The sequence below is a fragment of the Temnothorax curvispinosus genome, unplaced genomic scaffold, assembly GCF_003070985.1.
Source record: "Temnothorax curvispinosus isolate PA1 unplaced genomic scaffold, ASM307098v1 QBEX01012019.1, whole genome shotgun sequence".
NCBI classification, from domain to species: domain Eukaryota; kingdom Metazoa; phylum Arthropoda; class Insecta; order Hymenoptera; family Formicidae; genus Temnothorax; species Temnothorax curvispinosus.
The window spans coordinates 1-14849 of record NW_020221799.1 but is presented as its reverse complement, the minus strand read 5'-3'; the positions used below and the strand labels follow the sequence as shown (position 1 = coordinate 14849).

The following is a 14849-nucleotide window of genomic DNA, read 5'->3' as shown; positions in this document are numbered from 1 at the left end:
AAAATTGAAGAAAATATAGTACACGAAAGTGTACTGTGACGTCATACTATATATAAAAAATGACGTCATACCTTTTGAAGTTGCCGTCATCAAAGAAACTTTGGCAAGTTATAACTTTCTCAAAATTAGGTTTTTTTTTAAATTCAAAAAGTATTAAAAATCGGCTTAGATTCTCTACATTAATTATGGATACCGCTTAATAAAAAAAAAAATGTTAAAACCGAATTCTGATGCTATTTTAGCGTCGATTTCCTTGGCGTATGCATCACGTAATGCCAACGGTGCTTTACGTGCTCGGGCAAAACGGGTGTCGCTCCTGGTTTGAAGTGGACAGAAACTGGTGGTCCCGACAGTTTGCCTAGTACCGTAGGGGAGACCGGGGCTAAGCCGACAGCGGGGCGAACTTGACACTAGGCTTTTTGCCAATTTAAATCTATCGTAGAAACTTGTCTTTGCTACTGTAAATGCGTCTTTATGTGCCAGTATTATCAACGGAATTTGGTAACATTCTGAGTTATAATGTAATTTTTAACGCGACATAAGTGTTTTTGATAGTGAAAAGTAATTTTTCTGATCTCTCGAAAATGTCTACTCTTTCATCGAGCTTTACTCTTGCGAATCTACCGGTAAGTGATTTTGATGGGAAATTCGATGCTTTATACGAATCCAATAATAATTTTTGCATATTTTCAAAATTTATATATTTTTGGAGTAACAAAAGTAAAAAACGACGTTCGGGGCTAAGTCAACACGACGCCATCGGGGCAAAGATGACACTAACCTAAAATGACATTATCGCAAAAAAGGTCACTGTTTCGTCCGATTCCGATGACGATTTAAGGAACATCTGTTGCGTGTGTTCGGAAAACATTTCATTAGCTTCTAATAACAAACAATGCATCTTATGCAACCGTATGGCTCATGACGAATGTGTGCGCACATCTGATCGCGAGTTTACGTGTATAAATTGTTTATATCACACGTGCGTGGAAAGTGGCCCATTACGCGCGCGCCATCTGTGTGACAAATAGCCAATTCCATACACGAGTCAAAACAGTGCGGTAATGTTTACATTACCGCACTGTTTTGACTCGTGTATGGAATCGGCCATCCGTCGCACAGATGACGCGCGCGCAATAATGGGCCACTTTCCACGCACTTTGTAATATAAAATAGGGTGTGTAACACGTGCGGGATGAGAATTGGACACTCGTGCGGGTGATCGCACTCGCCTTCGGCTCGTGCGTCCACTCCGCACTCGTGTCCAATTCTCAACTTCCCGCACTTGTTACACAAATAACTATTTTCAGACAGTTCAGAAAAAGATAATTAAAAGTTTAATTTTTTTTTCTCATTATTTTAAATAATTGTTTACTTTATTCCGATTTTTTGTTTCTAATACACAATGTCTTTTTATTTGATAAACAATGTATTTTTATTTTTAAACAATAAAAGAATAAGTTCCAGATCAAATTGTGTCGATCAAACAAAGTGTTGAGTTTGCCCCGGCGAGGTGTCGAGTTTGCCCCGTCATTTTTCAATTCGAAAATTTGTCTTCGCGTCACTTTTCCTTTCCTGGCGGCAAAACAAAGCGACGTACAGCAAAACTTCCTGAATCAATTTTGTACCTGAAGAAACACTCTTTAAATATATATCATTGAATTTGCCTAAAAATTTTAATTAAATATTAAAAATTGCCTTTGAAAAAATAGTGTTGGCTTAGCCCCGGTCTCCCCTACTAAATAAATCTTTATAATTCTTTAAGAACTGATCTAAACGAGTTTGTTGCTCTTCACGGAGGTCAGGTGTTGTCGTGATTATCGTGTGAATGAAATCTGACGTGTCAAAAAGCTCGTTGAATTTGATTTTGAGCAAATTGGAAGATTCATTCCCTGCCAAATAGAGAATCAAAATTACCGTCAATGACATAAAGATCTAGTTTCCGTAAAGTCGCACCCATCGTAACTTCCACGGGTAGGCGTCCGATGCAGCTGATGTGGTGCCCTGTGTAACTAGCAAAACGTCTATCTGTTTTGAATAAGGCAATTAGATTTAATTGAAAATAATTAGTTTTTCTACTCACAATACCGCAAGGCGCGCCTGTATCTAATTCCATGTTTAAATCTCGATTATCAATTTTTAATGTCGGCATCCGTTTAGACGCAGTATCACTGTTAATTTCACTGAGTTTTTCCAGACGTTGCATAATGTCGACCCGCGACGCCGATTGAGTGTCAGTTGCAACCTGATCCGTTGTTTCCGCAAAGACTAGAATTTACTTCGTTGACCTACAAATTTTGGCAATGTGCCCTTTTTTATTGTTATGATACACAGCATCACAAAACTTACACTTGTCACGAGCGTGTGATCCACCGCAGCTTGCGCAGTACGTTCCTTTTTCTCGGAATTCCGTTTGTCACCTTGTCGCTGAAAACGCGGATTTCTTTGCTCGTTACGCTCGTGTGATTGTGGTTTTTGATGTGTGCCCTTCTTTTGTCGCTTGAATTGTGAGGGTGCGTATCCCAGTTTATGCACGGCTTCGGATGTGGTCCCTGCTCCGGCAAATTTAACCTCATTGCTGACGTTGCGCGTGACTTCAAGTGTGTGCGCAATTTCGTATGTTTCTGTGAAAATAGATGGCTTTTATGCAACGATCTTGTCACATATTTCACGTATTAAAAGCCCATGGAGAAATTGTTCAATCAACCTAGCGAGGAACTCGTCGTATTTGCAATGTGCGGAGCCTTGTCTGAAACGCATTGCAAAAGCGTCAATAGCTTCTCTCTCTCTTTTGTTGTACAATAAGCCGGAACTTAATACTCTTGTTCTACGTCAAAACAGTCTTACATCCCAGAAATGTGGGGAACATTGATTTTATATTGAATTTTCTTGTAAAAACCAAATATTCGGATACCACGCTAATTACGAAAAATATTACTTCAGCCAGGGTTCAAACCTGGAACCTCCCTCATTCCGTGTAGGACGTCGAACCTATTTGTCCACTGAGACATATGGTAATATTTTTTGCAATAACATATATTAAGTTGACTAAATAATACTAACAATAAGATGGAAATACTTTTTTTTAGGTCAACGGTCAATTGACAATTAATCCGACCAAAACCAATGGTCGAATTGTCACGACAATGATAGTCAATTGTAGTCGATTATAAAATAAAGTCTTTCTCGTTAATCAATTATTGGCGGAAGAAAAATACACTTTTCTGTAAAAAAAAAAATATATTTTTTCTACTCTGATGTCTTTAAAATGTCATATCTATAAGTATAATCGCTCATTCCAAATCTATGTCTAATAAAAATTTCAAAATTTACAACAAGTGATTCAATATGGCGGCTGAAAGTCTGTACAATTTTTGTTCTATATATATATAATATTATACTATACTATGGTAAAAATTTCGGTAATTATGCATATTAATACCCCATCTGCCAATGACCTTGACCTTGACATATGTTGTCAAGGTCATCCTCCTGAGTGATTTTCAGAAGTTTTTAGCCGGCGGTCGTTATTCGTTAAAAAGTTATTAACAAAAAAAGTTTGGAAAATATAGCAGCTACTTTGAGTATTAGAAGACATAAACGACTAATATTATGTTTTTTGTTAAAGCAGAGAATACTTTATTTCGCGAGAAAGTCACTGCTTTACCAAAACACAACATTTAAAGCAGTAAATTGTTGATAAATTGAAGTCTTTTTGTTAAAACAGAGAATATTTTATTTCGCGAAAAAGTCGCTGCTTTACCAAAACAACATTAAAGTAGTAAATTGTTGATAAATTGAAGTCTTTTTGTTAAAACAGAGAATACTTTATTTCCGAGAAAGTCGCTGCTTTACCAAAACACAACATTTAAAGCAGTAAATTGTTGATAAATTGTATATTGAATATATGTGAGTATTGGAAGGCATAAATGACTAATATATGTGTCGAAATAGTTCACGCATATACTTTCCACGCGAGACGAGTTGTCACATGGGTTCGTGGCGCGCTTTACAAGCTTGTTTATATATATACATAATGAATTAGACAGTGCTCGTAATTAATTAGTGTTTATTATGTGTATTAATTTTACAGCAGATACATTCTACTCATAATACGAAAAAAAGCATCAATTCTTTCGTTAAAAGTGTTTTTTTTTTTTTTTACAAATCCGCCAAGTAGTGAATATAATGTGTTTCCACAATGCCAAATCGAGGTATTGCTCCTCGCATCGACTACGTCGATTTCGCCCAAATTCTTACGAATTTATGAAAAATATTTAATAAATATACATATTTAATATAGTGATCAAAATCAAAGTATTACCTCGTGATTTAAATAACGAAACCTATCTTTGACTTAAGGATGTATTGCACCTATTTTCAAAGCGCTACCAAGTGGATAAAAATTTGTGAGAATGTTCTTTTAGTCTTCCTGATGTGCTACAAAAAAAATAGAAACGAATCCACTAAACGGTTGCTGAGATATAACGATTTTAATTTTCACTGATTTTACACGTATTTTTATGGGAAGAGACGATTCTGACAGATAAAACAGCTAAAAAAATGTTGAAGGAGCGCTACCAATATTTTGAATTTTTTTGTACACCTAGCATACGAATAGATGAAACTATCTGTCAAGTTTCAATTGTCTTCACTACACCGTTTTAAAGAAATAAATTAATAATTAATGATAATTAATTATTAATTAATAATTAATTATTAATTATTAATTTGATTAATAATTTGACGTTATAAAGTTGAAATCAGGGCATTTTTACTGCCAAAAGTTTAGGCTCATAAATTACAAAAATCGCAAATAATACTGGAAAAAACATTTGTAAAGTAAAAAATACCTTTGTAAGGAGTAGTAAAAATAAGACTACTATCATTTGAGTATCTTCCATCTAGATTTACTATGCGTTAGGCGTAGATATTCAAGTATTTCAAATTTCATGCACTTTTGTCTAAGATTGTACCAGTGATACATCCTTAAAAGTATTCTCTGTTTTAACAAAAAGATTTCAATTTATCAACAATTTACTGCTTTAAATGTTGGGTTTTGGTAATAAAGCAGCGACTTTCTTGCGAAATAAAGTATTCTCTGCTTAAAAAAAAGACTTTAATTTATCAACAATTTACTGCTTTAAATGTTGTGTTTTGGTAAAGCAGCGACTTTCTCGCGAAATAAAGTATTCTCTGCATGCTTTAAAAAAAAAACGTAATATTAGTCGTTTATGCCATCCAATACTCAAAATAACTGCTATATTTTTCAAACTTTTTTTGTTAATAACTTTTTAACGAATAACGACCGCCGACTAAAAACTTCTGAAGGTCACTCAGGAGGGTGACCTTGACAACATATGTCAAGGTCAAGGTCATTGGCAGGTGGGGTATTAATATGCATAATTACCAAAATTTCATCTATACTTGATATATTAAAACTATAGAGCGGTTTTTGGGATCACTGATTTCGAATTCAAAGTCAAAATTTACAAATTTTTAAAATACAAGATAATGAAAACCAAAATCGCAAAAAGTTGTTAGATTTACATTAAATTTGATATTCAAGGTTTTATTGACTGCATTCGAGAACTACGTTCTTAGCTCTCTAAGCGTACTCTGTCCTTGTTCAACTTTCTGTAAGTAATAAAGATAGAAGTAATAAAGATAGAACGACGTTCTTGCACTAAGAGCGTGGTTTTCGAACGCAGTCATTGAGTCGCTGATTTTGAATATAAAATAAAAATACAAAAAATCGCTGATTCAATATGGCAGATCAAAATTCCCAAAAAATAAATTTAATTTAATTTTGAAAAATTGCAAAATAATTGCAAATTAATGCAAAATACTTACTCTTACGAACCTCCCCTCAATGACCTTTTCCTTCACATATATTATAGGAGTCACCCTTCTGAATCTTCGGAAGGTTTTAGCCGTCGCTCGTTCTTTATTCAAAATTTAATTATTAACAAAAGAAGTTTCAAAAATATAGTAGTTATTTTGAATATTGAAAGGCATAAACGACTAATATTATGTGGAAATAATATATGTATGAACGAAGGAAAGTCGCAGAGAATAGTTGGCATAGAAAAGAGTAAAAATGAAGATAAGAGGGGGCACCTCCAATAATATTGACCTTGACATATGTTGTCAAAAGCATGACTCTATAAGTAACTTTTCCTTATAACTTAATCGTCGGTCATTGCTTATTTAAAAGTTATGAACAAAAAAAGTTTGATAAATATACAAGTTTGTGTCAATGCTAAAGGAAGTAATTTGCTGATATAATATAGTACACATACGGTAGCCCCTCCCTCACAGGCAGGGGTGGGTGGGGGTGGCGTTGGTTTGCGTGAAAAGTTGAAAACCTCAACTGTACAATGATAGACCTCGTTTCGCCTTATAAGCAGGTGTGGGGTGCATAGGGTGGGATGAATCTCGCTTTTCATGGAAAATACCAAAATACAAAATGCTGTCCAGAGAACCATCCACGCAAAGCGAGGTCCACTCCACCCCTGCTTACAGGATAAAACAAGGTCTATGGTCATCGTATGATTCGAGTTTTTCAACTTTCCACGCGAACCGAGGTCCATATATCTCCATCCACCCCCGCCTTCATGTGTACTATCTGTACACACATATTAGCAAATTACTTCCTCTATAGTACTGATACAAACTGTTATATTTCTCAGTTATATTTGTTCATAACTTTTTAATAAACAACGAGCGACGGCTAAAACCTTCTGAAGGACAGAGAGTTAAAACATCTCAAATGTCATCAAGTTCTTTCGTTATTTTTTCAACATGTTTAATTTAAAAAATGATTAAAAATCGTGAAAATTTTTTTTCTAACAATAAGTCACAAAATGGTGATAGCAAGATAATGTTAATGGAATAAAAAATCTATCGACCCGGGTATTCTAATTTTTTTTAAATTAATTTTCTTGCAAAATTAGTATTTTATTTTAAATGTATCAATTTTACTTTATGATTATTTAGCTCTCCACAATTTTAATATATTATACAAATAAATATATACATAGGTATAGTTACATATTTTTATTTTGCATGTTTTGTAACAATGAAATAATTTTTTAGCAGATATGAGGCCGAATCTAATGAATATTTGCTCAGAATGAATGCAGTTGCGCCACACGAATCTCGAGGATCTTTAAGTTCGGAATGCGAGCCATCGGTAAAAGAGGAAAGCACAAAACGTTACGTTTATACCGGTCCACCTGCGATCAGTCTGGGCAGTTGGTCGGAAAGACCCAGTGTCAACGTCCAAATCAAAACGGACACTGATTACACGTTGGGAAGAAGCAATACGACTAATGACAGTAAAACCATTGTTAATATTAATAGCATAAAAAATGAAAAAGATATTACGAACTATACCTATAGCAGCACTGGTAAGAATAACGTCACTAAGCACAAATTCAACATTGATTCTTTGACAAATGAAAATCCCGATGAATTAATCGCAAAAAAATTAATGGCACATATGACAGCGTCGAATTTCAAATTATCAAATCGAGTTAACACGGCATCCAGTTTGACGAAAAACAAAGATAGACCCGTCGTGATGGGGGTCGAGCTGAAGAAAACTTCTGTTAAAACGAAAGAAATACTAAAAAGCGAAGATGAGAACGAAGTCGACACTACATCGATGAATTTCAAAGAATTAACAAAGACATTCGGCCAGTATGGAAATTTTAAGCAGAAACCTAAACGCTCAAATATTAATAAATCTTCAGAGGATTATCGCAATGTGCAGCATAGCGAGATAGATAGAATCACAAACTCGAACGTTAAAGAAAACGGTTATGCCTGGTTTACAAAGGTAACCAACCAAAACAACTTCTCATTTAAAAATCAGCCCGAGACGCAAGGCATACAACCAAACCCACGGCTAAAAAAATTCACATCTGTCATAGGCGTAAATGAGACGAGCCAGAATCTTGGATTACAAAGTGAAATGTCCCTCAGGTGTAACATCAACAATGCTATAAAAATTAATCCACCGATGCCGGTTGTAAAAGGATTCAAGATACACACTACTGCTGATTCTAAGATAAATAATAATCAAATGAGTCACAACGGACTATCGATGGTTGATAGCTTTAACAAGAATGTACAGTTTTCTAAACCTCAAACAATGCCGGTGATAACAGGGGTGATGCTGAAGAACGCCAACGTGGGACCCAAAACAATATCGGTCCAATTAGATCCTAGGGATATGCTATTGGAGTCTATTCGGAACTTCGGCGGACATAAAAAATTAAAAAATGTAAGTATATTAGGATGAGATGTAAAGCACTCATTGGAAGTTGTTCTTTGGAATATACAGTTGTCCCAAAATTCGCAGATACGGAGTGCAGAACGTGATTGTCTGTGCCAAAAGAAATAACTTTTTCCTCTGGCAAAATTGCGTCTAAACACTACTTTTTAAATAAGATCAATTTGAAGCTAACGAATGAGCGTTCTAAATTACACAGATTCAGGGATGGCACGCGCACGGCGTGCGTGGCGCGTGAGCACTCATATAATATAAGAACATTTTCTAATTGATATCACTAAAACAACAACTGAAAGTAAAATAAGTAGATTAGATAATACATGAATAATTTTGATCCAATCATTATACCGAAAATGGTACCAATGTACTTAATAAAATCTTATCCGCAGAGCAAATATGTGCAAATGGAAGGTCTGAATTTTGATCAAATGCTTTAAAATATTTAATCGGCCCTTTTTAGGCCGATCGGAAGCCGTGTATCAATGTTACAGCAGTGTACATGGCTTCTGATAAGTTGAAAATTTATTGCCTGTGTTATTCCCTGTTCCTGTTGCCTGTACCTTTCTATTGTAGATCCAGCTTTAGATATCGTGCATAGTTCTGATTAAATCTTTAGCGAAATAGTAAAGAACAGCGTATACGCTCACGCGCCATGCACGCCGTGCGCGTGCCGCTCCTGAGTCATGCGTAACTTAGAGCGCGCTCATTCGTTAGCTTCAAATTGCTCTTATTTAAAAAATTGTTTCTTTGGCACAGACAATCACTCCGTATCCCCGAATTCTGGGCACCCTGTATACAGGATATCCTATTTTAATTGCTCCAGGCAAACATTTCGAAAACTGTGAAAATTAACGGAAATAGAAAAAAGTTTCCCAGCAAATATACAGAATATAACTGCTGAGTAATATAAGAGTAACACGTAATATAACAAATATTATACATTTTTAAGGGAATCCTATAGCGAAGGCCGAACTTCCTCTCGATGTCGATAATGTCAACATTTTTAATCCTGTTTTCTCTATATCTGTCCTTGTATAACTATAGTAATCTGTCCTTGTTCGATCGCTGCACCATCTCTCGCTACACGCAATACTGCTTACACTATCAACCTGCATGTGCTTTTGCACGTATAAAAATTAAAAGCATGACACTTTTTTTCTAGACTTCTATCGTAGTTGTAATTGAACGATATTTTGTTCTTCAATGTTTTCCCTAGAGGCTAGTATTTCATTTTGTATATATGAACTGCAGTATTTTTGTATAAGCAAATATTGTCGTCAGTGACAGCTCTATGTGCCCAAATTTTTAATTTTTTTTTTTTTTTGTTCTTGATGTAAAACCGACACTAGCCTCCTACATTTTTGTGCGTACTTTAATTCTGAACAAACATTTTGCAATTCCGTAAAGCCAATTAAAAGTGGTTTGCTTTTAACTAAATGTCGGTAATTACTGCCACTATATAGGATCCCCTTGACGTTGAGGTTGTTTATATTTTTTTATAACTGCAATATAATTCTGTTTTAAAATTGTTATATTGTTTTATTGTTTACCGTGATTATAACAGTATAACAGCAACACAACTTAAATATATCATGTTATATAGCAACTGTATTTTATGTATTATGTCTAGGTTATGTACAATTTGTTACATGCAAATATCGGATTATCACCGTTATATGGTATCTTTTTTTCTACATAAAATATGGCGAACGGTGGTATAAGCACGGTGTATAAATTACAGTACGGCACAACGTGTATCGGTTGTATCGTGAAGTCTACTCTTGTAATAAAGTGTCACACTTTTGAATTGATAGTATAATTACTGTCATTATAATAACAATTCTTTCCACTAAAATATTATTACCACGAAACATCATAGGGGAATAAATTAAAATATACACGTTATATTATACTGTAATAGGAGATACAGATAGGCCAATTAATATACAGGATGTAACAGTAGATAGCCCGTATCAAGCGTTTTTTTTTTTAATGCGCACTTTCTTGGAAAATGTTCCATACAAAAGTTACGAGATATTTTATATTTTATGTCCAAATGTAATGTCAGAATAAAGTATAAAATATCTCGTAAACTATTAATTTTTTGGTAACTCTACCTTAATACTTTTATACGTAGAATAATTAGAAGAATCATATTATGTAAAAAAATCATACAATTCCATTTAAAAAAGTGGCGATGACCTTTATGTGACCTTAAAAAATTGATTTTTTCGAAAATTGATTTTACCATTATTTGTCTCCCTTAAAACAACTTTTGTATAGAACATTTTCCAAGAAAAAGCGCATTTTTTAAAAAATGCCTGATACGGACGGTTTGTTACATTCTGTATATTTATATGTACGTATATAGACATCAAAATTTATTTCTTTTGATAGTTATGGTTTCGCAACAATGCAATCATATAAACATTCAGGTTGCTTCGCGATTATAATTGAAATATAAAATAGAAAATAAACTAAAATAATAATAAGGCTAAAGATGTTAAGATAGAAACAATTTAAAAAATATTCAGTAAACTTTTAAGATTATTAAGCAGTTAAAATTATTTCTTGCAATTGAGCAAAAATCAATTATTTCATCCCCAATTTCGTCTAATAGGAAGTCACATATAAAAAACTTTTATTATTCGGAGGAATCTATGAAGATCCCAAAAATATAGTACACCGATTGTAATCGCGTACACCAGATTTGAATGCTTGAAGAATTATGCAACAGACTATACCGTGATGTATTGTGTTGAGTTCAATTCGACATAAGAATTACAGAAGATAAATACACTCGAGACTTTTAAAATATGTTTTTTTTTTTTAATTTGTTTGTTTTAAAATTCCACATTTTTATCATTTTTATGTAGTTATATTGTATGTACAACTTAAATTTATCACCTACATTACTTTGGTTTTATTATTTATAAAACTATAAAACTATAGCGTTCTAGTTTCAGTCTCATTAATTATAACTTAGAGATTATATAATATTGTAATAAAAATAATTTTATCGTGTTTAATATAAAACGCTATATAGTTAAGATCACACAATATTATATTTTTACTAATTGAGTAATTAATATTAATATTATAATTAAAATTTTAATTTTTAACGTTGATATACATTTTTTACAAATAAATATTTTTTATATAAATTATTTATTTGCGTCATTTCTATTTATTGTAATAAAATTTAGTAGAAATTCTAACATATATCATGTTTATAAACTTCTTTTAAGAATAAAATATGATTATTATGGAATTAATTAAATTAGAAAAATAATTTTTTTTTGTTGCAGACTACAGAGAGATACTAATTGCGTGTAGCCACTCATAGAGCAATCTGAGCTAAAATTTTTTGCAGCGATGCTTCAAGATTGACAAGTTTTTTTCTATTTCTTCCGTCATATTTAGTTCTATATCATTTGTTTTTGTTTTTATATTATTAAAAATATAAGAATTATATTTCAAAAATCTTTTTGTTTAAAAAAATCTAATGCAAATAGGTTTGAGAAAAAATTTGTTTAACCTTAGAATATTAAAAGACTTTTTGGGATATGTGTTAAGAAATTCGGTTCGTACACGGAAAAATGATATGGTTTGCCATAGCTAAATAAATAATAACATTTGGCGCAGCCATATTTGATGGTTGTCACACCCAAATTGATGTGATGTCTTTACTATATTATAATTGCCGCACCACCGCGCCATGCGCCAGCGCTGGTATCAATTCTCTATGGTTGTCCCAATCATATATAGGTGTATAGTGATCCATCAATGCGGGTGTGACAACCACAGATATGACTGCGCCAAATGTTTCTATTTTCTGGCTGTGGCAACCATATCGTTTTTTCCGTGTACTATTTTTTATTACTATACATTTGCTTTATATTTTATATATATACAAACATTACTAATGTTTAACATTAGAATTTAACTGATCAGACCTTCAAAGCTGACAAGAGTGAAAATCTTGTGTTATCGCAGTATTTTTATCTAAAAAATGGAAATTTTATGTCTAAATAGTGAAAACATAAGTCATGTAAAATAGTATATTGTACAACTAGTGGGAAAAGTGGTCGATTCTAAATGAGTGTGAAGTTGGTCGCACTCATTTGGGCTCGACCACTCTTCTTTCCACGAGTTGTTCATACTATTTTTCCTAACGCAAGCGTAAAATGGGCCGCTTTTCGCGCTCGCTTCGCTCGTGCGACCAACTTCACACTCATTCAGAATCGACCACTTTTCCCACTAGTTGTACAATATACTATTTGTAATGTAAACAATATTATATAGTGCAATTCAACTTAGAAAGGAGAGAAAATATCCACATGTCACACATTTGCAATGCTAATGTTAATATAATTATTAACTTATCTTTGCTTTGTAATAGTATTCTAGGGTTAATACAAAAGTATTCAACAATTACTTCAAGTACTTATTTATTCGCTGATTTATGCCGCTAATAAGTTACATAAGAAGATTAAATATTCCTAATTTATATATTCTTACATATAATTACTAAGATACCAAAAGAAAAGTATTTGTTATTTTTTTGCTTTCAGTATTTAATGTGACAAAAGCAAGAAATTTATTTTCGCGATATTAATCATTGAGATTGCAATGATTCGTTATATCTTATATATTTTTGGTTGGGATATGTATTCTCGATAATATTAACTAGACCGATTAAAATCCGATAATAGCGTCACGTTGATTGCGTGTAAATATGATGTACAAAAGATAACCGCTGCGATAACCAAAACTCGCTACAGAACAGAAGATGTACATACTATTTAAGATATGTTCGACATTTGCTTAATTGTAGAAGATGTGTAACTTTTATTTTATTTACTTGAATAGTCATCAACTTGATGTTGCTCATTCATTAATGCAGGAAGAAAAAAGAGGGAGACAAAATTAGATTGTTTCTTCTCAGTTCGGTAGAACCGTTCGATTCTAGCTTTGGTACAATGTATACTAAAATAAATTTTATAAAGATAGAAAATATTAAACACCAAAGTTAATTGTTGGATGGCTCGATATCGGTACTATTATAATGGAGGTTTGATATTGACTACTAATAAGTCCTAATTTTCGCAATTAACTGTAAGTTTCTATCAACGGGACCAAAGGTGACATCTTATTTTTACGTATTGTAGAATGAATTTAGAGTCGTAGAACATTACTGCGCTAAATACGAGGTAGGTTTTTAATCGTTAAATCTGGTCAATTGAGTTATTATGTATCGAAACAATTGATAATAATAAATATAGATTTATTTACAACGTTATCTATAAAACGTTGAATGATCTATTTTCCTCCGTAAACATCGTATTAATATAATAGATAATTATATTACGGCTAAGATGTGAACGGACCCACACAGCACACTTTACCTAATAGCGTTTTTCATTGGTAGAAATGGTGCGCACTCAGTGCACATTAAAGCCGTTGTACATTGATTTAATCTCTAATATTTAAAGTAAAATGCAAATATTTTGACTGATAAAATTCCTAATACATATATTTTACCAATTATAGTATAATAAAGAATAGTGAGGATTTCATGACTTAACCCATTTATATCAAGAGACACGGTAGTGTCCCGTGCCAAGTACACGCGGAGCGAGACCGACCGTGACTCTTTTACGCGACGCGACGGGTTGCGAGTACCCGAGATGTTGAGATCTCGATCGATAGCTTGCGGTCCAATTAGGGGGGGGTTTCTCTTATAATATTCCGCTACGTGCCCTACGAGCGGAGATATTGCGACGCAAAGTCCAAATGTGAAAACTTATTTTTAAGATACTTCCTCTTAACGCCGACGTCTCAATATTATTATGATTATTAGAGAAATGTCACTTTCACTTTTTCGACGCTGGCGGCGCAGGTATCGCCAGTTTCGATATCGCGCGCGTATTTCGAAATAGGTCGATAGACTTATCGGTCAGGAGGAAGATTTCTATTTAGGTAAATTAGGTATATACAGGGTGATTCTGAACAACCCCGCGTCCTTGTAAAGACGTATTCTTGAAATAATTCTGAGACGATTTTTTCTCTACGAAAATTTTGTCCGAAGCTTACTTTTTAAATTATTGCAGAAAATATTTAGCCAATAACGGAGCGCGTATACAGAATACGTCTTTACAAGACCTCTATGAAGTTGGCCGGACAACTTCAACGTATCGAACTTTCATTAATTGGAATCGATTGGTGGTCGTTTGGTGGTCTTTGGTAGTCTAGTCCGATCGTTTGGTGGTTAGTCGTTTTCCTGTAAAATAAAAATGAAATTTCCGGTGTGAAGTTAGCCGGACAATTTTTATTTTTCAACCAATTTAACTTTTTTATAGCTCATTCGACGCGGAATCGTTTGGTGGTCACGAATATCACCGGTAAAACGTTTGGTGGTCAACCGCTTTTCCAGAAAATAGAAAAAACCGTATGCGCATAATGCCGTAGTCGGAACAATTGTATTTATCACCAAAATTGACTTTGATAGGGCTCAATCGACGCGGAATCGTTTGGTGGTCACGAATAT

At 33.5% G+C, this 14849-nt stretch overlaps 1 protein-coding gene across 1 annotated transcript in view; it reads left to right on the top strand.

Moving 5' to 3' along the window:
- The window catches only part of LOC112462175, a 26192-nt gene extending 14251 nt beyond the window's left edge, over nucleotides 1-11941 (top strand). Inside the window, exons 2-3 of the mRNA XM_025027803.1 lie at nucleotides 7099-8290; nucleotides 11608-11941. Coding sequence (XP_024883571.1) covers nucleotides 7136-8290; nucleotides 11608-11625 — 1173 coding nt within the window. The 5' untranslated portion in view covers nucleotides 7099-7135 and the 3' untranslated portion in view covers nucleotides 11626-11941. The remainder of the gene's footprint in view (nucleotides 1-7098; nucleotides 8291-11607) is intronic.
- The last annotated feature ends 2908 nt before the right edge of the window (nucleotides 11942-14849 follow it).